General features: G+C 43.1%; 1 protein-coding gene across 1 annotated transcript in view; it reads left to right on the top strand.

The window, feature by feature from the left end:
• Positions 1–294: 294 nt before the first annotated feature.
• AP3D1 (adaptor related protein complex 3 subunit delta 1) overlaps positions 295–25,244 on the top strand; it is a 43,616-nt gene continuing 18,666 nt past the window's right edge. Inside the window, exons 1-12 of the mRNA XM_023942887.2 lie at positions 295–756; positions 14,242–14,337; positions 15,135–15,215; positions 15,782–15,862; positions 17,676–17,783; positions 18,114–18,243; positions 19,561–19,700; positions 19,959–20,032; positions 21,782–21,831; positions 23,356–23,405; positions 23,803–23,851; positions 24,622–24,767. Coding sequence (XP_023798655.1) covers positions 661–756; positions 14,242–14,337; positions 15,135–15,215; positions 15,782–15,862; positions 17,676–17,783; positions 18,114–18,243; positions 19,561–19,700; positions 19,959–20,032; positions 21,782–21,831; positions 23,356–23,405; positions 23,803–23,851; positions 24,622–24,767 — 1,101 coding nt within the window. The 5' untranslated portion in view covers positions 295–660. The remainder of the gene's footprint in view (positions 757–14,241; positions 14,338–15,134; positions 15,216–15,781; positions 15,863–17,675; positions 17,784–18,113; positions 18,244–19,560; positions 19,701–19,958; positions 20,033–21,781; positions 21,832–23,355; positions 23,406–23,802; positions 23,852–24,621; positions 24,768–25,244) is intronic.

The following is a 25,244-nucleotide window of genomic DNA, read 5'->3' as shown; positions in this document are numbered from 1 at the left end:
GAGCTATATTAATAAGTGGGCGTGGCATCGGTGAAGGGGCGGGTGGGCTCGAGGCGTGGTCAGACTACTTGAGGGGCGTGGTCTGGGTTGAGTGGGCGTGGCCAGAGAGCGGCATCATTGCAGGGGCGTGGCCAGTGTGGGAGGGGGCGTGTCTGCAGAGCAGGGAGGCGGGCAGACGTGGCAGGGGCGGGGACAGAGGGCGTGTCCAGACAGTTCGGGGGCGCGTCCAAGCTATAGGGGCGTGTCTGGAGAGCGGTGAGGCGGGCGGGAGCGCCCGGGCCGTTCCGGGGGCGAGGCCAGACGGAGGCGCGGCCCGGATGGGGTGGGCGGGGCTGGAGAGCAGCAGAGCGGACGGTGTTGGCCCAGGGGCGTGGCCGGTCGGTCGGGGCGTGGCTATTCCGGGGGCGTGGCCGAGCCCTCAGCTGACCGGCCGCCATTTTGTCGGTGCCGGATCTCCAGCGCCGCCCGAAGCTGTGCCCGCGGCCGGGGTCGCCCGTGTCCGCCCGTCCGCCAGGGCAGCTCCGCCCGTGTCCTTCCGCACCCCTCGGCATGTGAGCGCCCCGGCACCGCTGCTCTCACCCGGCTTGAGCGGCAACAGCACCGCGGCGGCCCCCCCGGCCGGGCCCGGCCCCTCAGCCCGGCGCAGGCCCCGCCGCCGCCATGGCGCTGAAGATGGTGAAGGGCAGCATCGACCGTATGTTTGATAAGAACCTGCAGGACCTGGTGCGCGGCATCCGCAATCACAAGGAGGATGAGGTGAGGGGACCCTTCCCCGTGTTCCGGCCCGGGGATGTCACCGCTGTCTGGGGGCTGTGTCTGGGAAGGGAATGTTGGTTTGGGAGGGGGGAAGCGGGAGTCAGAACGAGGAAGGTGAGGCTGGGCTGTGGGGCAGGAGGGACAGGCTGGCTGAGAGCACGAGAGTTAGTAAGGGAGGGTCGTGCTTGGTGCTCACCTTTCCGTTCAGTGTGTTGCTGTGGTGTTGAGATCCGTGATATATGTATGGATATATACACATACATATTTATACACACAAGTCTGTACATGATTATTGTAGAGGAATAATCATATAGGGATTCCTTCCTCTCCAGGCCTACAGTCATGTGCTGTAGTCAGCTATGTATTCTTCACCCTGAAGCTGTTGTACAGGAGAACTAAGATCCTAATTCAGCTTTCAGATCATTCATGCCTAGGATCTCCTGACTAAAATGTCCTCTCAGAGCTTTTCTAGGCAGCAATCAGTTCTCTGTTGGCCTGTTATCCACTCTTGTGTGACAAGCACGTGATCAGGAAATTAGTATAGGTGAAATAATTAGTCATCAAGAACGTGTTATATGAGACTCCACAGTGAAGTGTCACATGGTAATTGAGAAGTAACGGGCCCCAATGTCATTTATGTTCATCTTCAAGTAGGTTGTGAAGCCTGAGAAGCTTTCTTAATGTTGGTTTAACAGCTGGGCTTTGCTGGTGTGTTGAGGGGGGGGGGTTGCCGTGGAGTCAGTATCAGCTATCAAAAGCATCTGGAAAACTTGTAAACATCTAACTAAACGAAGAACTTTGCAAGGGAAGCTGATCTTCCTTGCTGGTGCTATTGAACTGAAACACAAAATACAACTTCCAAAATCTCTGTGAGGCGAAGCTCTTTGTGCACAGGACAAGGGGTTGTTTGGTAGTGAACATACCTGGGAAACTTTGTTTCTCTCAGAATGACAGAATATAGTGAAAGGACCCATCAGGATCATTGAACCCAATTTATTTCAGTATCTGTAAAATGTATGGTATTGGTTTGATGGGCAGAGGAAGGCAGGGCTGCTGTGTGGTGCCCTGAAAAATACCATGAAGTGGCAACAGCAAATTTGTATGGAATTTATGAGCCTAATGTGTCCTGCCAGGGTGGGACCTGGTGAGCAGTATTCTTATGGAGCCTTTTCAATATGTTGTGCTGCTTTTAGTAAATCTGCTTTATTCCTTTGTGCATAGGACAGAAGGTGTTTCATCAGCTGTCAAACCTCTGAGCATCCTCCTGGTGAAGGTCCAGGTCTTTGTGGCATCAGTTGTTTAAGAATAATTGAATGTTCTTTCTAAAATAATTTCGTGACATACAGCTTCATAAGGAGAATTGTGACCTACTCTGAGCTTGTTCTCAGTGTGTGACAAGAAATGGTTAAATCATACTGGCTTTGGTGCCCTTTGGGGTTAGGAAGAGACTCCTTGGACAATTTTGTAGGGCTCTATGAACTTGTAGGAAGCTCTTACTCAGGTATGTGCACACTCTGGGATTCAGTGAGGTCAAAGCAATATGTTGTCTCTTACAACAGCTGGGCTGCAGCATGATGAGATTTTCAGCTCTTCAGTTTGGACTACAAATGGTGAGATTTTGAAATGGATAACTATAGGGAGAATTCCTTTTTATATCCTCATGAGCACAGCAAAAATTAAAATCTGAACCAGGATGTGTTCAGCTGATTAAGATATTGCACTGGTAAAACTTGTGTGTTTGGGAATCCTTCAAATATTTTTCTCCAGAGCGTGGCTGCAAACAGTGCAGGACTGTGCCTTTTCCTGGCTTAGCTGGAGAGAGCTGTAAACCTGCTGTTGAGCTTTTGGGTGTGGATTCAGTGCTTCCCAGGCAGTGGCCAGAGACATTGGCTAATTTTCAGGTGATGTTACAAAATCAGAATGCTGTTTTAGAGGAAATAGCTGCAGAAATTCTTCCTCTTTTCCCTACAGTGCTTCCATTGTTCACTGTATCTGTTAAATGTTGCTTCAGTGCTGTAGTTCAACCAACATTTGTGTGTCTGAAGATAAGTGTCTAAGCCTAAGACAGACACTGTTTAGAATAGCAAATTTGTGTGTGTTTTAGTGGGTAGGATATTGGTTATTGGTCTTGGCTCAACAGGAGATTCTCCAGGAAGAGTTGTCTCTGGAAATGAGCTACTGTGATTGTTAAACAACAATGATATGAAGAGAAATGAAGGCAAGATTATTGTTTTGACTTCTGATTTACTTGTGCTTTTTGCATGAGGTTAGTTTATTTATGTGTCTTGGGCTTTATGTTTTGGAATTTAATCACATGGAAAAATCTGCCATCACTTATTCACTCATCTCTCTGGGCAGTCTCTTCTTCGATGGAAAGGTTTATTCCTTTCCACTACTTACGCAGGTATCACATGAGCACATCTGGTATTTCACAGCCCATCGAGGCTGTGTGAGTGCTGGGCACCCCAGTTCACAGTGCATTTCTCAATGCAGTTCTTTGACAGCCCCACTGTGTTCTTGCTTGATGGGTTTGTGTTCTTCCTGTGTTGCTGTGACCATAAATCTCACACCACAAGGTGTGTCCTGAAGCTAGAGGAGGCCAGATCTCTTTATTCGTAAATTTTGTGTGCTCCTCAGATCTTTAGAGGAGCTGAGAGTGCTGGAAGCTGCGTGGTCCTCAAGCTCACAGCCTCTGCAGCATGTTAATTCCCTGTCAGGCATTTCCATTGTGTGACCCATTTATTTTGAGTTTAAAACACTGAAACTGAAGGAATGGACTTCCCTAAGGATACGAGGTAGGAGAGGGGAGGTGGTTAACACAGTCACTGCTCTGTGCAGACTTACTCTGTCCGTTTCCAGTGTTCTGGGGAGCAGTGGGACTGCATCGTCCTGCAGGGTAAGCACTGTGCACAAGGAATGAGGTGGCAGAACAGCATTAGTTCTTTCCCAGGTCTGACACGTTGTGTTTGCTTTCCAACAGATGTTTTAGTCCCTGTTGTGTTTTCCAGCACCAGTTCAAAGCCAAACTTGATCCTACTGTGTTTTACCGACTTTTCACTTCCAATACCTCATTCTCTCCCTTTCATTTGGAAAATGAAAGCTTTTGCTAGTAAAAGTGGTTTTTCAGCAGTTATTAGGTGGTTTTGTATACCATGTATGTACACCATACAAACTTCTCCCACTTTGTGCCTACTGCTTCAGGATCTTCTCCACAACATGCTCAGGAGAGGAATGCCTTGTACCATAGACTGTTAAAGTATACTGGATTTTTGCCAACATAGTCCAAACTGATAAATTATATCTGTTCTCCTAAATGTGTTATAAGGGACAGGATCATTTTCTTTGATGCTTTTTGGCCCTTGCACAGTGTTTTTCATTCACAGTTAGAAGTTTGTTTTTCCCAACAAGGAAGCTCCTGTCAGATGCTGATGTTAAATGTTTATAAAACTGAAATTATAAAGTAACAGAAACGGATATTAATGGATGTGCTTAGGTTCATTCAGACAGTAGCCCTCTGTTTCAGGGGTCTTTAATTTACTGCAGGACACTTAAGGGGAGAGAAGGGATTAAAAAAAGTCCTGTACAAAATATCTGTGCACTTTCTTATAACTTGAGAAAATTGTCCCTCTCTTTTCTCAGAGACTCTGCAGTGTGTGGCAAGATTAGCCATTCATGTTTTTGGTAATCGATACTTTCAGGAAAAATCATATTAAAAAATCTCACTTTTGTGTCTGTGGTGTTGGGTGATAAGTATCTCATTGCTGGTTCATGGTTAAACTGTTTCGGAAAGTGAAAGGAGCAATGAGTGCTGTTGGTTGGGAAAAAAATTAACTTCAGTTACTAATATAATGCTAAATGGGAGGAGCATTGTGTATCATGCTGTGAAATGTGTGTTTTACTGACAGCCCAGGCTTTCCAACCTGGCAGTGGTTTCTTGCTGCTCACTGAGTGTTACCTGAGGACAGGGCACTTGTATTGTTAAAAAAGCTTTTTCCCCCTAAATAAAGGGCTGCCGTGTTCCACTGCTGATGTCCAGCTTCTTCTCTGGCACATTTTCAGGTGAAATGATGATGTGGGGAGTTTTGAGGAATCTTTTCACGTCACAAAACTCTTCTGGACTCAGCCTGTCCTCAGTGAGGCTGAAGGCCTTCTCATGCTATGGCTTCTGACAGCCTGGCCTCAGCCACTGGTATCCAATGGTGAAGGGTGTGGGATGGAACATAATCAGGGAATTTTGAGGAATGCTAAACAGCTTGTTGGTGCCTGAAAGAACAGACCAACTGCTGGGCAGTGCAGTTCATTGATGACAGACAGCTCTTTCAGGCACTGCTGCTCGATCAGTTACTGTGTGTCATATACGTGGTGATATCTTTGAAGGCAGCTCATTATTCCACCCACTTCCAAGTGGATCTGGAGTTTCTATTGTTAATTCTTAGCGCGTGTGAATCACTGGAAAAGACAAAGTCAGAAATAGAAACAATACACAAAGAGGGTTGGATAAGGGGAAAAACCAGTCTGGGACTGGTCTGCAAGGCCCAGTGTGACAGTGTCCTACCTTACCTGCTGTGTCACGGGCACAAAGGGCTGGAGCATGGAACACGAGCCAAGATGGGGGCTTGTTCTCCTGTGATTACAGGCAGGAGCAGCTGAGGCTTTGCATTAGTACTGCTTTCGTTAGCTTCTTGCTTTCTCTTGTATGAAATATTACTTAATTGACTGTGGCATAAGTGGGGATAATAGCTTTGTTCCCAGTCTTGATCGTTTTATAGCTGTCTCTACTGAGGGTTTGAAATGCTCCAGACACATCTACACTGGCACATGTGGAAGTGAATATTGTGTCCAGGCAAGTCCAGGGGAGAGGAAGAGCTGTCTGGTACCTAAGAAATGGCATGAATATCCACTGTACCTTCAGTGAGGCCTGGGGAAAAACAGCCAGAAAAATCAGAATAAAATATGGATACAAATTACATTTCTGCGCTGTGATCAACTGCAGAAAGTTGTTTATTTGGTGCTTTTTTGATGTTGATCTTTGTCGTTGTGCTGAGTGCAGAAAATGGGGGTTTTTGTGATATCTTGCCATCAATGTCTATGAAAGTGACAAAAACCTCTTCCTCCACAGTGTGGGTTAGTGATTACATTTGTGTACAGACAGCACCTTTACATTTGTGTACAGACAGCACCTTTAGGTTTTTCACTTGGAAGTGTTCTTGGGAGTATGTCCCATTCGTGGTGCCATATGAAGGGCAGCATTACATGACAGGCACCAGAAAGAACTGAGTCACAGGACCAGTTACAAGGAAGCATTTGTGTTCATTAGGTTATTAAAAACTGCTGATCATTCATGCTGAGAAATTGAAATGCTTCATAATCTAAGGGGGAGTCTGCTAAAATCCAGTTTTCAGGAAGCATAAAAATATTTGAATAGGGTAAAAGCTGCAGAAAAGAACATTGTTGGTGGTAGTGTTAGTAGCTCAGAAAGGTAGGTGAGTGGGTTTTTGAAATAAGAAACAAGTGTTCTAAGTTACTGAAATAAGTGAGCCCTGTTGAATCCTGAGTGTAACTGGGTATTAGGAATGTTTGATTCCTACCAGCTCCCCATCAGTCACTGCCCAGCAGGCTGAGCAGTCAGTTTGTAAACTCCATAGCTGAGTGCTGGTTTTTGTATTAGCTGTTTCGTTTTTATTATTATTATTTCCATGATGACCTAGATGTTCAAACCTGACAACTTCTGCTGAGAAATTCCCGTGTTGAAAGGTGTATAAATAGAGGGAGGTGTTGATGTGGGAATGTTGAAACTTTCTTATGGTTGGTTCAATCTTTATGGCAAAGCTGTATAAAATATATTGTCCCAAGTGGATCACTGTTAATCAGCTTCAGCTTGGAGAGTGGATGTTTGTTTAGTATGAGTGGTGTGATTGTACAGCAGGGAGGAGGTGAGCAAACTTACTTTAATTACACAAATATTTGTGCTGAATTTAAGAAGTCAGGAATGGCCATGAACCATCTTTTTCTTCATTGTCCTCCTTACCTTTCCATAACTGCAAAGTACTCACAGCTGTGCATGAATCAGTGTTAGAGCTTTGTAGTATTTTCAGTGTTACATTTTTATTTGGTATTAATACGTCATTAAGCATCTTTTTTTGGTTTCTCCCTGAACTACTTCAGTCATCTGAGTCTCAGCAACAATAGCTACTTTAGTTCCTTAGGAGGAAGTGACTGTTTCCTATGCATCCAGCAAAGCACGTGCTTCAATGAAGCCTGCCTTTATCAGAGCCAGAAACTGCACAGAGATGTCTGGAACAAGCAAGTTGAAAAACCTACTGTAAAAACACTTGCATAGCTTTTTGCATAGTAATGTAAAAATAAAACTTTGGGTACATCTTGTATTTGCAAGGATGAGCACTTTTATCTGACACATTTCTCCAGGCTTAAAAGTTGTCTGCTTGGATATGGTTTAGACAGCACAGACCCCTGAGGATTGTTTAATTGCTGCGCAATTAAATTAACAAATACTGTGATCAGACTGAAGATGTGCTTATGTTAAGGGACTGATCAGACTGGAGATAATTAAGGGACATCTCTAGACCCTTGCTGCTGCTGCCTGCTTACTGATTTACCAGTGCTTGGGGCTTGCTGATTGCTACTTTCCTGATTCCCAAGGTGCCAGCAGTGATCTTGGCCTTGCCCACCTGGGAGGGGGCCAGGATGGCTCATGTAGCTCCAGCTTCCTGCATCAGTGCCCTTCTGTGGGCATTTCAGTGTGAAATCCTAAACTGTATTTGGGTAAATCACTGAAGAGGAGCTGTCCGTGGGAGATTGCCAGAACACCCCAGTGCTTCCAGGGATGCTGTGGGTGCTTGGAGTCACTTTGGACAAGCAAACTCTGCAGCTGTTTCTTTCCTGAAACCCAATCTTTGTGTTACAGACCTGTTCAGAAGATCCTCTGTTTTTGTGTGGTGCCTTTAGGGGCTGTAGTGGCTGGTCTGGGGTTGGGGATCTGCTCTGAAATTGGTGCACAGTACTTGCATAGATAGCATTTCTCTGAATTTTTGAATAAGGTTCAAAGGTTTTAATTGGCTTATGAGTCACTTTAGGATGGATGTGTGCATGCATCATGCCAGATTTCAGTTGGTGTGTGTAACTTCAGCAAACATTAACAAAAGAAAAAACTGTAAACTGACTTCTTGCATTCCTTCCTCTGTTGTTTGCTCAAGGAGTCTTGTGATCTCACTGTGCTTGTACCGTACAAGGGGCCAGTGGGTAATGCATTGTGTTTCTAATAAATAATCTAGAAGTCTGCTGCAAATGAACCAGCAGAACCTCGTGCCTCTGTTGTTGTCACTCAGAACAGTACATTGGGCTGGGATCTTAAGCCTACCTCAGGATGAGCCAGTAAATCCCTGGAAAGCTGGGTAGCAAGGACAAAGCTAAGGCATGTTACAACATGTACAGCAATGCTATTTATTAACAGTTGAATGAAAGATAAGCTTGGCTTTATGAAAATGCCAAGTTGGTTTGCCGAGCCCTTTGTTGCAGCTTGAGTGCCCTCTGCACTGCTGGACTTGGGCTGCTGCAAACCCGTCAGGATGAACATTGTGCAGCTTCCCACTCACTGCTCATCCTCTGTTCTGTGCTCAGCTGCTTTGCCATGGTTTTGGTGAAGTTACTTGTGAGGAGCATGTGTGGGAGCACATGCCTTGTAATTCTTTCTATCCAGCCATGGAGTAGCTTTAACAAAAGATCCTGTTATTTATCTCAAATAGCTTTTTCTACAGTAGTTAAATAATATAGTATTTTTATGGAAATTATTGTGTAATATGTTGATCTCTAATGCTGTGTCCAAGTCAGTAGAAAGCAGCACATTTTGCTCTTTAATGCCCTTGTTTGTTACTTCAGTTGATTCATTCACTACTGTCATGGTACGAGGTGTCCAGGTACTGCAGACACTAGAGGTGCTCGCTGACTGGTTCAGTGGTGTTTGACCTCAAGAGCTGCTTTTAGGGGTTTGAGAGAAGCCTGGCAAGTCATAAATATTTCTTACTGGCCTTCTTTCCGAGTCAGGAGCTGGCAGCTGATCTGTGCTGTGCTGGGAATGGGATCTGCTGCCTGAAGCACGAACAGATCTGGAAGTTCCTTCAGCTCTATAAGGTGTCTGGTGTGACTGCCTTTGGTGTTGAGCATCATGGTCATGTTATGAAGTTGCAGCAGTGGCCATCTTCCTCTCATGTGAGACCATCATGTGCTTGTGCTCAGCGTGATCTCACCAAGTTTGGAGTTCATCCTTTGTCTCAAAGTCCTACCAAAAATTGATAAATCCTATAGTGCTTAAAACACAAGAAATGTTACATTTTGTGCTTATTTATTTTTATGTTCTGAGTATTCCAAACATTTGTTTTACCATGGTGTAATTTCGAACATATCAGAAAATATCTTGCTCCTTGTGGCATTTGCTGTTAATAATTTTTTCCTTAAAACACTGTATTTAACCCTGGAAGTGCAAGAGAAATAGGAACTAATGTTCACTGATATTTTGCTCTTTCTTCTGGGTGTTGCAGTGGCAGGTTTGAATCTCAAATCAAGTGCATTTGGTTTGCTGGGCTGCAACCCAAAGTGGTAGGAATGTGAGTTTGCCTTCTCTTGGATTTAGAAGGTGGTTTATGGCTGAGATGAAAATATAGCTTCTTAAAGACTACTGGAAATGAGTAGTTACATGATGAAATTTAATATAAAGGTTCTGCAATTATCTCCATCCCAATCATTAGTGTACTCCTGGCAGGTAATAAAAAAAAGTACAGCATGGAGAATCACATTTCTTAGGAATGTAATTGTTGTACAGATTAGTGATTTTTTTTTTTTTTTTTTTTTTTTAACTTTGCATACTGCTGGCTTGAGAAAGATAAGTCTTTTGTGAGCATCTCTGGAATTGTAAGCAAACCCCAAGTTCTGTCTTGGCTTGCAATAAAGCTTTAGTGTTTTTCAAAGTTAAGTCAAAAAACATGTCTGGGAAATTAAAAATTGTATAAAATGACTTTTTTGGCTTTATACCATGACCCACTCTCCCCTTCCCCCTTCCATTTCAAAGGGACTGTGTCTCTGATTCATGATGCCTTCTTTCTTATTTTAACCACTCACATTCATTTAAATGCACATATTTTCTAGGTGTGATCTTGGAATTCTTGAGGAATTTGGGCTTGTTTAAAAAACCAGCTTGTATATTTTGTTAATGGATATAAAATATTCCAGCATCTCGTTGGTGACATACTTTGAGAAATGCAGTTGTGACTGTGCTGTTCTCACAGCTTTGTTGAGTACTCACTGCTCACATCTGCAGGCTTGGGTTCTAGCTGTTCTCCTCCGGGTGTGTTCCTGTAATGCTCCTTGGGAGACAGAACAATTACCAGAGTGGTTGCTGTAGCATTTCATTAAGGAGCCTTTTCCACCTTGGCAGAGAAGACTCCTTTCCCACTTGGCAGCCTAGCAGGAATAAAAGAGAGCCTCAGCCCGTTGCCTGCTGCTCTGAGTCTTCAGCTCTGCTGCTGGCAGGGAGCTCTGCCCCTGCTCCCACCCTTCCTCCTGCGGGGTTCCTGTGCCTCATGGATCTGTCTGTCCTCACCACCCTGCCCGAGCATTGCTGCCTCCCTCAGGGCCATCTGACTGGCTGTGTCCACACATCTGGAAATGTTGGAGCTTAGAAATGCTCCTCAGTCAACTGGCCAGAATGTGTGAGCCATCAGCACAAAACTGCAAATTATACTGTCACAGAATTAGTAAGGAATTAATAGCTAAGAAATATATTGATATTGTAATGAATACTGGGAACATAAGTGAACTCTGGGCACTGCTGAGGCCCCATCCTGAATTCTGGTGTCAGGTTTGAGCCCCTCATGATAAGAAAGACATCGAGGGGCTGGAGTGTGTCCGGAGCAGGGACTAGAGCACAAGTGTGATAGGGAGCTGGGGAAGGGTCTGGAGCCCCAGGAGGAGCTGAGGGAGCTGTGGGGGGCTCAGCCTGGAGAAGAGGAGGCTCAGGGGGGACCTTCTGGCTCTGCACAATTCCCTGACAGGCGGGGACAGCCAGGTTTGGGTCGGGCTCTGCTCCCAGGGGATGGACAGGACAGGAGGAAATGACTTTAAGTTGTGCCTGAGAAGGTTTAGATTGGATATTGGTAAAAATTGCTTTATAGAAAAGGTGGCCAGGCATTGGAAGGGCTGCCCAGAGCAGTGGTGGAGTCACCATCCCTGGAAGTGTTCAAGAAAACATGTGGATGTGGCATTTGGGGACATGTTTTAATGATGAACATGGCAGTGTTGGATTAGCAACTGTTGAACTTGTTGATCCTAGAGGGCTTTTCCAACCTTAATGATTCTGTGATTCATGGGATCTCAATAGCATTTAAGGAAAAACTGAGCTAGTTATATCCTGGGAAATATTTATTTTTAATTACCACACTAGGAAATTCCTATATTCGAAGGATTCATGCAAAAACATGATTGGGCAAGGTATCCAGATTTTTTGCTGTGTCAGTATGTAAATGTGGTTTGGTTTTTTTTTTTCTTCCAAATGTTTAGGCCTCACAGAGTGACTACAATTCTTTTCATTGTATCAAGTGGTTGTTCTCCCTTTTGCTGTCTGGTGTGACCCTCAGGGAGCAGCTCAGTGGGGGCTGTGGGTATCGCTCACTGGGAAGTGCTTTGGTGCAGGACCTGCAGGTCCTGTGCGTGCCCAGGTCAGCAGCGTTCCCCGAGCCAGAGCCTTGCTAAGGATCCGCTCCCGCCTCCGGGTTCCCTCCCAGGTCTGTGGGTGTGAAATGTGGCAGCGGATCCAGCTGGGTGTGGTGCTTGGCTTTCAGATTGCAGAGGAAGACTGAATAGATCCGTTTTCCTCATATTGCTCATTCATGGTGGTGCCGCTCCACAGGATTAACAAAAAGTTAATACCTGCTGATCCTGTAAAGCTTTCTATATATAGTGCCTGTCATTCCTTGGAGTGTTTTGGGATTTGAAGTGCAGCTGTTTTGGAAGGACTTCTTTCTGCTGTCTCTAATCCCTTTTATTTTCAGTTGCAGATCTGATTCTGAGTTCTGTAATATGTTTTTCCAGAAGCTGGACTAACTGGTAGGCAGGGATTTGCCTGTGGGATGTTTGGGCTGGTGACTTTGGAGCCTGTGTTCAGCTGTGCTGGGCTGGGCACTATTGAACAGTACAGGGAACTGTACTCCATCTTTTCTCCCCTCCTGCTCACACAGTGGGTTATGCTCAACTCCGAAGAGGTTGCCAGGAAGCTTAATCTAATGTTTGAATAGTTTGGGGATAGGTGCAGTGGGAGGGAGATAAGTGAGGCTCTTGCTTATGGATGTGAACACTGAGAATCTGTGTGTCAGTTTTTTTCTGCCTTGAGAACCATCTCTGGCCTCTTTGCCCAGGATGTGGCAACAAGATACACACTGAAGGATTCTGTGACACTGTTCCAGCGTGCTCTTCTGTGGGCATAAAATATTCAAGGCTAAGTACAATATATTTGTGGATCAGTTGCATGTTGTGTAAGTCACTCTTTCAGCATCTTTGATGAAGTATTTATTTTCTACCCTCGGAAGGTTTATTTAGTTTATACTCAAGTATAAACTTGAGAATTTAAACTTCAGGACTTGAATCACTCTCGGGTGAAGGGTTTAGATTCCCAAATCTGCTTCTGGATAAAGTCACCTGGTCACTATCTTGTTAAGTGTTTGGGGGTTATGCCATCTCCAGTTATGGCAGATGCAATCCATTCCCCTGCATCCAGGAGAACAGAAGGGATCTGTGTACAGGATAGGGTTGTTTGGTGTTTACAGTGCCCTCCCTTAACATGAGAATTCCCACTGTAAGGATAGTATTTCTATCCCAAACACAGGCATTTAGGAATATCTTAAAATTCTTCAAGTTCTTTCATTTGTATGCTAAACACCCCCAGCTCTCCCAGCCTGGCTCCAGAGCAGAGGGGCTCCAGCCCTTGGAGCAGCTCCGTGGCCTCCTCTGGACTGGCTCCAGCAGCTCCATGTCCTCCTGATGTTGTTCCCCAGGGCTGGGGCAGCTCTGCAGGTGGGGTCTCACCTGAGCACAGGGGCACAGGGGCAGAATCCCCCCTCCCCTGCTGCCCACGCTGGGGGCTCAGCCCAGCACAGGGGGGTTCCTGGGGTCAGTGCCCGTGGCCGGGGCAGGTTGAGCCTCTCACCCACCAGCAGCCCAAGTCCTCTCCAGGGGTTCTTTCCATCCATTCTCCACCTACTGATTCTAGTAGCAAACTTTTGTGACTTGAATAGTGAGTGTTACTCCAGGACATTTGAAAAGACTAAAAAATGGTTGTATTAATACACAAAAATTAGTGTAAAGGGGAAAAAAAATGTTGATTAAAGTCAGGCCAGTAGATTTCTATGATGAAAATATAATTTTGGAGGAAGGTGATGGTATTCAGGCAGGGATTAGGTAATCAGGTTCTGACCTGGTTCCTCTGGCAGTTAAAAATGTGAAATACCCTGGTGCATACATGGCTTTGAAAAGAGAGATTATTTCTTTGCATTTAAATTTTCATGATTCCTGTAGCAGATGCCTTCAGTACTTAAATAATAATTAATTGTGAACTGGAAGAATCTTTGGCTGAGCAAATTCTGCTTATAAATTAAAATCTGTACAGATAATTTTAAATCACATGTTTGCCACATCCTTCCCACAAGCACAGATGTGATTGCTTGGAAAGATGTGAAGCACCAATATTTAAATGTAAACATTGTGACATTTGGCTCTTTGAGTTGCTGAGAAATTCATACAAATAACTATTATTTATCAAAATGTGTAAATGGCAAAAGGGAGAGCTCATGTTAGTTTAGAACCAGCGAGGGGGTTCATGACTTTCCATGGCTGGGGGGATCCTTGAAGCACCTGTGTCCCATCCAAGCCTTGTGCTGTGCCCCTGCAGGCACGGGAAGTGGTGTGGGTGCACACCCACAGTGTCATCATTGGCAGCATATCCAAAAGTGGGGTAGCTCAGCATGTTTTCATCAGTCACCTTTAATTTGTGGGCTGTTACCAGGGTTTGACAGTTTCTTCTTGTGGTGTAATGGGCGGGTGTTCTCTGACATCCCTCTGGGGGCAGTGAGCTTTCTAGCAGTGGTGAACTCTGGTTTTGTTCAGACCTCTGCCTACTCAGTCTCCATTGAACAACTTCATGTTTGCAGATTTTTGAATCTAGAGCGTTGGAGTGAATGGTGTAATTGTGAGGGAGAGGCAGAAGGGACAACCATCAAAGAAACATTCCATACTTTTGGTTTTGTAATGGAATTGTGGTGGTTCTTTTTAACAAGTAATTTTGTCAGCATTAAGTGCTTATTAAGTAGTGTGTGTGTGTGAGATTGGTGTTTGCAAAGGTGGAGTTCTGCTGCTTCTCCCCACCAACATGCTGGAAATGTGAGAAACTGTAAAGCAGCTCAAATTTTTGTTTGTTTTCCTCAGGCAAAATACATCTCACAATGCATCGATGAGATCAAGCAGGAGCTGAAGCAGGACAACATCGCAGTGAAGGCAAATGCAGTCTGCAAACTGACCTATGTAAGTGCCATGCTGGGATCCCATGGAATTGCAGCTGGATTTTGTTCTTTCCTGCTGATTTGGAGCCAGCCTCGAGTCTGGGTGTCTGCTCTCCCTAGACCGCTCTAAGTGCAGGCTGTGAGGACAACACTTCCCCAGCTCTGACATCAGAGGCTGCACATTCCTGCTCTGTTTGGTACAATTGGATTTTATTGTGATGGGTCAGGAAGGGAATCTCATTTAAAACAAACAAGATAAAAGTTAAACAGTTAACTGGATTGGTTCTTATGTTATAGTGACATGAGCACTTGAAACTGTGTTTGTTTCTCTTTGCTTAGTCCTTTGTTGACAAGGAGAAGACAGAAATAATGGTAATTTTTTTGTGGTTCTGTTATGGTTTTTATTAAAAAAAATCAGAAAGAAAACCCTTCACACCAATGCTTATATAACTGCATATCATAGAATCACAGAATGATTTGGATTTGAAGAGACCTTAAAGCTCATCCACTGCCACCTCCTGCCATGGGTGGGAGTGCCACTATCCCAGGCCACTCCAAGCCCCATCCAGCCTGGCCTTGGACACTTCCAGGGATCTAGGGGTAGCCACAGCTGCTCTGGACAACCTGGAGCTAATAACTGTTTAAAACTTGATATCTTTCACTTACTGTGAGTGGTGTGGTATAATATTGCTCATAAACCTGTGATATCTTACAGTATCATTTTCAGACTCCTGTTGTATCTTCAATTTTGGGGGGTGTTTTGACCTATTTTCTTGAGTCTCTTATTTCAGAAATTTATCTTGGCTTCTCTGCTCACAGTTACAGATGCTGGGCTATGACATCAGTTGGGCTGCTTTCAACATTATTGAAGTTATGAGTGCTTCCAAGTTTACATTCAAGGTGAGTTCTCTGTAAATGCAGCTGTCCTGGCCAAGCTGTCAGATACCTCTTGTGAAAAGCCTAGGTATTTTTGTTAAAACCACCTGAGATTCCTAGTACCAGGCATTTTTTATTTTGTTATGGTTTTATAATTTTTCTTGAAAGATTTGTTTCATGTGCTGTTGCAGACCTTTTTCACCAAACGCGTGGAATGTTACTTCCTAAGGAATGATTTCCAAATGGGGCTTTGTACCTGAAACTCAGAAGCCAACATAGACAAAATTAATGTAGTAGACAATCCTACCTTATTTCTGCAGCTTTGTGGTCACTGAACATACAGAGAAGGTTAAGGTGGTTTTATTACCCCTAAGACAGATAAATTATCAGTAGAATATTACTAGTCTGGATTTATTCTTTCTTGATATAAAACCCCTTTTCTAGAGGACCCTCTTATGTCTCTTCTGTTATACAAACCTACTTGTTCATCTTTTTAATATTGCTTAGCAAGCCACCAGTTGTTTTCCACCTAAACATTGTCTAAATTGACTTTAAATACAAACCTTGTTTTCCTCCTTGCCTTTTCCCAGCGCATTGGTTACCTGGCTGCCTCCCAGTGCTTTCATGAAGGGACTGATGTCATTATGTTGACAACTAATCAGATCCGAAAGGTAAATGTTCAGTTCTTCATTTTTTTCTTGCACTCTCTCCCTACTTCTAGTTTCACATTTGTACCAAGTATTTCTCCATTAGGAATATTGAAGTATTTAAGTAGAGTTCTTGATTTGCAGTCTCCTGTCATTCCACAAACTGAGGGATTAATGAAACACTCAGGAGCTGTGCACAGCCTTCCCTGTGCTGTCTCATACCAGCCCTATGTTTGTTTAGCACAGAGAATGGTGACAGAAATAACTTTGCTGGTCTCTAGGCAGTGCTTATAAGAAAGTAGCAGGCAGGAAAAATGTCCCTATTCCTGAAGTAAAATGAGCAGTGGCTCAGGAGTGATGTGGCTCCACAGCATTTCTACTTGTGAGGGCTCTTTCTGTCTGTAATTCCAGATCAGACTTTGACTTCTCTGGTAGAACTGGGTTTAAAAATGGTGAAGACTGTATTGAAAGTTTTGTTCTGTATTCATGTACCCACATGTGTATTCATTTTCATAGAGCTTGATCACTTAGAGTTACTGGTTTGTAGCATAGTTCTCCCATTCTTGAAGTTACAGATTTTTTTTTAAAGTTCTTAAGTTTGATTTTTTAAGTATCACTGCTTTAAAATTTGACTGATCCAGTACAAGATGTGCCTACATTTTTACCATATGAGGAACTAAAATGTGTTTTCCTTGCTTTAAAAAGAGCAGTGGGATATTATCCAATATCTTGCTTAAAGAACTAGTGTTTTTCCCTGTACCTTTTGAACTATTCTGTGCTGAATGTGAATATCTATTGTCTTTATTATGGACACTTTATTTTACTGAATTTCAGTCGCTGGCTACTTCCACCTTGTGCCCAAGTGTTTACTTAAAAGCATCTTTCTTTATGGCTTTTCATATTTCATTGATCCAGCCACTTGAGATTTGAAGGATTTATGAGTTCTCAAAATACATTAAAGCCAGGATGAATTGCAGTTTTTTGCTCCTTAAGAAGTAGATAGCATTATTCTTACAGTAGACTCTAATTTCCCACCAGCTGCAGCAGGTTTTTAAATGAGATGCAAATGGCACAGAACCCCAAAGGCCTGACTATGTTTAGCTCTCCTGAAGCAGCTTCAGTGTCCACGTGAATTTGGACTCTTAATTCAGCAGGCCATGTGGGAATGCTCTGTGCAGCTTCTCCATGTTTGTGTTTCCTGATACACAATTTATAGTCTGTACTTGAACATACTCAGAGATATGGTTAAGTGATTTAAGCTTAGAAAGACCTGAAAGATGGAGAGCTGGGTAGGATACTGACTACCAATAGGTCCAAGGAAACTTGACCAATGAATGTGTTCCACACACATAACTTGTCCTCTCTTTGTGGACTGGAAGTTGTGCTGCCAGCAGCTTGGGAGAAGAATAATCTCATTTCTCCACTAGATTAAGGTGGTACACCGCTCACCAAGAGTGCTTGTTCCCAGTGGAGTTGATGGCACATGGAATTTGACTTAGCAGGGTTAGTGTTTAATACCAGTTTTTTAGGACTTTAAATATGTTTGTGATCCTGTAATGAGTGTTTAAAAACTATTTCCCAAAACACCCAAGGTGCAATCTCTCTGATTGCTTTTATGTTGCAGTCATCCATCTCTTGTTTAATTATGGTTTCTTTTGCCCATTATTAAACCCCAGGCTGGCTGTACTTTAGCAGGTGTTAGTAGTTGATATATAAATATTCCCATGAAGCAGAAGCTCTGCTTCATTTATGTTGAATAAATAAATTTAGTCTGTGGAAGTTGTTTCTTGACATCCTGTGTGATCTTAAGTTTTTGAGCGTGTTTCTCTTTTTTTAGGATCTGAGTAGCCCTAACCAGTATGATACTGGAGTTGCACTGACTGGCTTGTCCTGTTTTGTTACTCCAGATCTTGCCAGGGACTTGGCAAATGACATCATGACATTGGTGAGTTGATAAGGTTGAAATAACTTTATAGAATATTAAGTTGTTCAAATCTGGTAAATATCTTAAATTTTGAACAGATACATGTGAAAACTGCTGATTAATTATTGTGGGGGTTATGGGGAGCTTTTAAAGACCTTAGTTTAGATCAAGAGGATTAGTTTGAAATATATTCATTAGTTTTGGTGATGAACAACAGTATTTGTTGCATAAGCTGAGTTCTCAAAAAGCAGTTGAGTCTCCCAGGAAGAATTTCAGTGACAGGAGTGTGAGCATAGGAGCTCTGGAAACACAGATGTGCTCAGAGCCTGACTGCAGTTGTTTCATTAACAGATGTCTCACACAAAGCCTTACATCAGGAAGAAGGCAGTGTTAATCATGTACAAAGTTTTTTTGAAGTACCCAGAGTCCCTCCGTCCTGCATTTCCTCGCCTTAAAGAGAAACTTGAAGATCCAGATCCTGGTGAGTGGATTTTAGTGAATTCCTTCTGCTTCCACACATGGAGGCCCATGTGCTTGTAGAGCTTGTGGAGAAAAGAATACATGAAAAATGCTGTCATCTTTTGGGCACTGACTCACCTCTTTCAGGGTAGGTGAGCATAGGAGAGGTGTTTTGACAGGTGTTGCCAAATTAAAAATATGTTCTTTAAAATATCCATTTCTTCAAACCCAAAGCTACTGAAAATGTATCAGTGGGTTAAACCTTAATGGACAAAGCAGCTTAAAATTTCCTGATTTGTTGCTTACTGAACTTGGTTACTGAAAATATTTCAGTTGATTTCAGGGTTTGGGGTTCTGTTTTTATTTCTTGTGCTTTTTTAGCAAGCTGCAGCTATTGACTTGCAGTAAACACACTTAAAATGATTTAACAGTCTTTAGTGTATTTTTTATTTGAGTCCAGACTGCTCTTTGGGCCCCTCAGTACTGTGTCAGTGTAGGTCAGCAGCAGCACAGGAAATCTGCAATTGTTCTCTATCGTATTCATATTTTTGCTCAGTCTTCAGGAGGTGCTGGTGTTCCCTCACTGCACCAAAACACTTGTTTTAGGAATTCTGTGTACGATGTTTATCTGATCTCCACTTGATTTGTATCTGCAATTACAGGGAGAAATTTAATTGCATTTCCTGGACTATTTTATTGTGGGCATGTAATATTCATCTTCCAGGGACAATGTTATTAAAGAAAGCAAAATCCCTCACCTGCAGAGAGAGGAAGAAATTGCCCGTAATGCTTTGTGGAGAGAAGGATTGCTCTCTGCTAGGACACCCAGCCTGTCTAGACTAAAACATTCCAAACTGACAACAACCCATGTAAGAGGCTGAGCAATGAGAAGGGAGTGAATGTGTCCAGTCAGATCAGTTAAGGAATTGTTATTTTTGGTTTGTATTTAAACATTTTTAAGTAATACGTATCAGAGAAGTCAAGAGTGATTGGAAACTTTCTGGTGGATGATTATTGTGTTGTCTGTGTCCCACAATCACCTTTCCACAGCCTAGGGCAGGGATGTGACAGCCTGCTGTTTTTTGTCATGCTGGACCCAAAGCAGATATCTGGCTTGCTGCTATATTAGAAAATAGCCAGAATTAAATAAAACCCTTTCTCAGTTTGCTTTTGCATTCCCATATTTACTTTACTGCCTCAGGGTTGGGAGTGAGGCCAAAGCATTGAACACACAGGTTTGAAGCTTCAGGTGCTTTTGCTGTGGGGGTTCTGCACCAGAAACTTCAATTGCAATGAAGGCATTGATGGGATTTGTGCTTCTCCCACTTCTTTTCCCCAGGTGTGCAGTCTGCTGCAGTAAATGTTATTTGTGAGCTGGCTCGACGCAATCCCAAAAATTACCTTTCCCTTGCTCCGCTCTTCTTCAAGTTGATGACGTCATCAACCAATAATTGGGTTCTCATTAAAATTATAAAACTGGCAAGTATTCTGCTTTTTGTATACAGGGCTGGGTTCTCATTAAATTACCTTGGGTGTGAAAATGGATTTCTTGCTGGGAGGCATAGTTACCATTCAGTCTGAGTAAAAAGAATCCAGGAATATCTTCTAATGTTTGTGAATGTAACCAAAGAGAAAAATATGTTAATATATCTTGGTTTAAATACAGTGAGCTGTAATTTACATAATGTTTTGAAGCTGCTGAAAAGCAGCTATTAACTCACTTTTCTTTTTGAATAGTTTGGTGCTCTTACTCCATTAGAACCAAGACTGGGAAAGAAATTGATTGAGCCCCTGACCAACCTCATCCACAGGTATGTGTGACAGATTCTGCCTTGCTCAGTCAGGACTGGGAAAGGACCTGGTGGGTGGGTTAATAGCTGGGATGAGGATGCATTTTAAAGCTTTTCCTTGACTTTTGGTATATTGGCTTCAAGTATCAAAAGATAATCTTACATCAGGGTTTTTTCTGAAAAACCTGAGTGAGGTAAAATACCTTAAAGGAAAGTCTCTGGGTGTCTGACTGTCAGCATTAATTCCTCCAAAGGATGCATGAAAATTGGAGCAATTTGCTTTCCTTTCACTGCATTTCAAGCCAGAGATGACTGTGGAGAATGTATAAAAACTCTGGCTTAAAAAAGGCTCAGCTGTGTATTTGCTTCTCCTGTTCACCTCACACATTAGATTCTTGACTTTTCGAAGTGCCTTACCCACCAAAGCAACGTGACAGGGAATATATTAAAGCCCTTTGTCATGCATTTGGCAGCTCAGATGTGTTTTGAAAGAGGTTCTTATAATATATATGTTCTAAATGTAGATTAAATAAAGTTGAAGTTATTTCCTTGTCCCTTGTTAATGCTGGCTTGTGGCACTGTAGTGGTTCTAATTCTGAACTGAAATCAGGAAATAGATGCCTTGGAGGGAATACATAGATTCTCCCAGTTATGAAGAGGAAGTGTGATCTTATGCAGGAGCTGTTGAGTGAAAAAGTTTGTTTCTTTTCTTGTGACAGAGCAAGATTTTAAACAGATATCTGTGTAGCCTTGAGACCAGCTCTAGCCAGGTGATTTCTGTCCATCCTCACATTGCTTTAAGGCAGGCTCAGAGCAGACCAGTATCCAGGTACCTCCAGGGAGTTGTCAGCAGTAACAAATAGATAGAACCCACCAGAAAAAGGAAGATGGACAATCCTACCTCCTCTCCCCAACTCTCACATCAGTAATTCTGACCTGTGAAGGCTGAATCCTCTTTGGCTTGGTTTCCTTTCAGTCATTTTGGTCCTCATAATGAGTCACAGCACCCTGAGCTGTTCCACCAAGTGCCCAAGGAGCAGAATTGTTGGTCTTGGCTCTAAGCATCCCATGCTGACCCTCAGGGCATCGCTGTGCTGCTGCCTCTGGAGCTGTGCTCCTTCCCTGTGTACCCTGCACTTGGAGCCTGCTCCTTTGGGGATTGGCAGGTTCCTGTTTCCCTTTCGTACAGATCAGGCTTTGTAAGGACTTCTGCAATCCTCAGAATTGCAGTCTCTGTATTCACTGGCTGGCACAAGCAGCCTTGACTGAATTTGAGTTTTGGGGGAAATCAGACACTGGAAATGGGTTGCTGTCTTCCAGGGGTGGGAAGTGTGTTCCTGCATCCCAAGCCTCTGCTGCTGGGGTGTGACTCACGTAATTGGAGAGAGATTTGAGCTTCTTTATCTGCCTTGTCATGAATTTTTGACCTTGGGCAGAGGATTTAATTTGATTCTTGGACAAGATTGCTTCAGTATTTTGTGACTGGTGCTAGAGTTTGAGTAACCACTTCCTTCCATATTCCTTGTGTCACAGTGCCCTTACTTGCTGCTTTTCCAGGAAGATTTTTGGGTTTTTAAACATTTGTTTAAAAATTCCTCCCCCCCAGCCATTTTTAAGTGAGAATCATTTCATCTGTTTGAAGGGATATAGAGCAGAATATTGACAATGTCTTGTGAAGTTCAAGGTGCTAACTAGCTCCAAGATAGTGCTGACAACTCTTCAAAATGTGCTGGTTTATTCCTTATTTAATATACTTGATTTCTGTTTCAGCACCTCAGCCATGTCTCTCTTATATGAATGTGTGAACACAGTAATAGCAGGTGAGAACTGAAACTTGGAACCTAGAAAAAAAATGTGATGAACTTTGTCATCAACTAACACCATCTGTAAACCCTTTTTCTTTAACTTTTAATGTATTTTATAATGCAATAAGTCTCCTGGCAAATTTTGTTACTGTGGGGCTGAAATCCTTTGTTGTCAGTGGGTGAGGAACAATCACTACAGCTGTGTTGTGTTTGCTGAAGGCTGAAACTAAGTACAGACAATGAGATTATTTATATGCCAGATCCTAAATGTTGCTACAACTACAAAATATACCAGCAGCAATAGAATTAAAACAAGAGCGATGTCTCTTTGCCAAGTTTTCTTATGTGATGATGGATCAGACTTTTTTTTTTTTTTTTAACTTTTGCAACTTTGCAGTTTTAAAATGGGGTGTAGTTCCTTACAGGAGGCAATTGAAGTTACTGATTGGCAGTTTCAGTTTCTGGGGAAGAGATATGAACTCCATAATTGGAGTGTTAGAGAAAACAAAGGCAAAAAGGGATAACACAGTATTGCAGCTCAGGCTTGGCACTTTTCCTATCAGAGTGTGGAGCAGAGGGTTCTTGACATTCACAGTTGGTCTGTCTGTCTCCTGTGGGTACTTTGGATAATGTGCAGAACTTGCTGAGCTGGGTCAGTTCAGAGAGGGAAGAGAGATCTGTCACTCACTGTGTATTCCTTCATCCCTTCAGGGAAATGAGGTGTTGTGATGGGAGGGAAAATAACACAGAGAATATTCTGATTGTGGGTGAGAGTGGCCTTCACTGGGATCCAGTGGGTTCATCCTGTGGGTAGGGGGAGAATTCACCACCCAGGACTCCTCGGGGATGGTGATGTCAGACTCAGAGCCAGCAAACAAGCCCTGAGACACAAGAGGAGCACCTGGCACCTGCCAGCTCTGGAGGTGACAGTGTCCAGCAGAGCTTCCCTGCAGGGACAGAGGGCAGCACGTGGCACCTGCTGGGTTTGGCTTGGCTGTGCTGTGCCAGCAGCAGTTACCAGGGTAAAGCCCAGCTTTTTTTACAGTGGGGCTGTGTGCTGCCAGAGCTTTTAAGTGTCCCATATAGTCAACAATGGCTGGCTTGATCAAAGCTTCAATCTAATCACATTAAACTCCAGGATCCATTGCTGCATCCCATTGCATTAGGAAAGTGCACATTAATTAAAAATTCAGGTGTACAGTAGCTGCTGACATTAACAGCCTTGACTGCTGCTTGATGTCAGTGAAATAAACTTCAGTGAGAGCAAAGAAAAGCAGCTTTGACCTGGCTGTTGCAGCTGTTTCCACCTTTACACTTTTTTTCCTGGCCTCTTTATTATTACTGTTTTGGTATATGAAACTATAAGTTCATGTCACAACCTTCTCTCCTCCTTCCAGACCCCCAAAAGTCCAGGCAAACAGACAAACAATAATCCAGCACCTTTCCCTGAGAGCTGAGCTAGGTGCAGGCTGTCGGGTGTTGATGTTGCAGTCACTTCCAGCACAAAAATACTGAGTGGAATTTGTGCTTCTGTTTCAGTTCTGATTTCTCTGTCCTCGGGGATGCCCAACCACAGCGCCAGCATCCAGGTGGGACCTTGCGTTTGGGGATTGTTCTGCTCTGCTTTGGGATCCCAAGGGCTGGGGAAAATGGGATTGTGTTCCTCTGCCAGAAGTTACAGCAGTAGCTCCCTGAAGTGCTCTCACTGTGCAATCCTGCAGACTGAAGCATTTCCTGTATAAATTCTCCTTCTTAATTTACTCTAAAATGCAGAGTTTGAGAGCTTTTCCAACTCAAAAATTCATCTCCTGTTATCAGTATGATCATACAGAAGTTACTTTTGTTTGGAAGTCTGTTAATGTAACAAAACCCTCTCACCTGGACACCTCAGGTCTTGGTCAGATACTTCCTTGTGTATTGAGTAAACTTGATGAAGACTTACTTTAATTAAGACCTGTGATAAACATGGTGTGGTCTTTTTTCCAGCTTTGTGTGCAGAAGTTGAGGATATTGATAGAAGATTCTGACCAGAACTGTAAGTATGGTACTTGTCTTCATGGAGCTGTTGGCCTCCAAGCACTGGGGAGATGCTGCAGCAGCCTCAGAGGGGTTGTAGTGCCTGGTGTGCTGTAAACATTTGCTGGGGTCTTTAATATGGAAATAATTTTTGATGGTGAGCACTTCTTTACAATAATATTTTTAAAAACAAATGACAATAATTATTACTGCTGTTTATGGTCTTGTAAATCTAAAACAGTTATTTCCATGCTCTGGGATTTCCCTTTTTATAGATTGGCTGCTTGGAAAGCAGTGACAGCTGTTTTCAGCAGAGTGAGCATAAGTGTAAAATGCAAGAGTGTTGACTTACTTTAGTGACTGCAAAGAATACTGGGAAATTTTTCTTTTGTGCAGCTCTTTTTCCTGCCATCTGAATTTTTCCCCTTGAGAGCAGGACTGCTACACACCAATCTTCTGCTTTTAAAGCTGTGTTCACCTCAGGATGCCTGTTCTAAAACCCCAGCATTTCTGTTTATTAAATACATATTTTTAAATCAATGCTAGAACTTGAGGTGCATAAGACCCTGATGAGGGTTATATATGTAATTACTTGTTTGTCTATGGGATTATGAAATTAAAGACCATAGTCTGTGATTCACCATTCTCAAAAATGCTTTTCTTCATCATGGATTTTAGTTTAAGGGTTTCAATACCAGGTGCTTCTGTTGAAACCAGCTTTAAGATTTCATGCTCAGCACAAAACAGTATTTCTATATTTGGAAAGAAGTTTTATTTTGTCTTTCACAGTGAAGTACCTGGGACTGTTAGCTATGTCCAAAATCCTGAAAACACACCCAAAGTCAGTTCAGTCTCACAAGGATCTCATTCTCCAATGTTTGGATGACAAAGATGAGTCCATCCGACTCAGAGCTTTAGATCTCCTCTATGGCATGGTATGTTCCTACATTTATTTCCTCTGCAGCCCCTCTGACTCTTTAGGCAGGTGATGTTTTGGAAAACCTGCAACTTTCTCTTTGCCCACTCCACAGCAGAGTTTTGATAACAGCTCCCATATCTTTTCTGGCCCTCAGGACAAGTAAAATACCTGGCCCAGCATGAGGGCTTTAAAAGTTCTCATTCAGACTGGATGGAGTTTCTCAGTTCAGGCCCTGTTAGAAATCACTCATTTTGAAATCCATTCCACTGGATGTGAATTACTTCTAAATTTGTTTCCTTTATAAGTAAAAATTATTTAAACTCTTAAGGTTTCTAATCTGGCAATAGAAGATTCACTTTCTTTTGGATTTGTGTATTGCTGATAGTAATTCTGATCCTCAGCTCTCCCACAGCAAGGTCATCACAGAATCAGCTGGATTGGAAAAAGCCTTGGAGGTCATCAAATCCAGCCTATGACCTTGAACACCACTTGT

Source organism: Cyanistes caeruleus, chromosome 25 (genome assembly GCF_971803275.1).
Source record: "Cyanistes caeruleus chromosome 25, bCyaCae1.hap1.1, whole genome shotgun sequence".
Taxonomy (NCBI): Eukaryota; Metazoa; Chordata; class Aves; order Passeriformes; family Paridae; genus Cyanistes; species Cyanistes caeruleus.
This window is presented reverse-complemented; position numbering and strand designations above follow the sequence as displayed.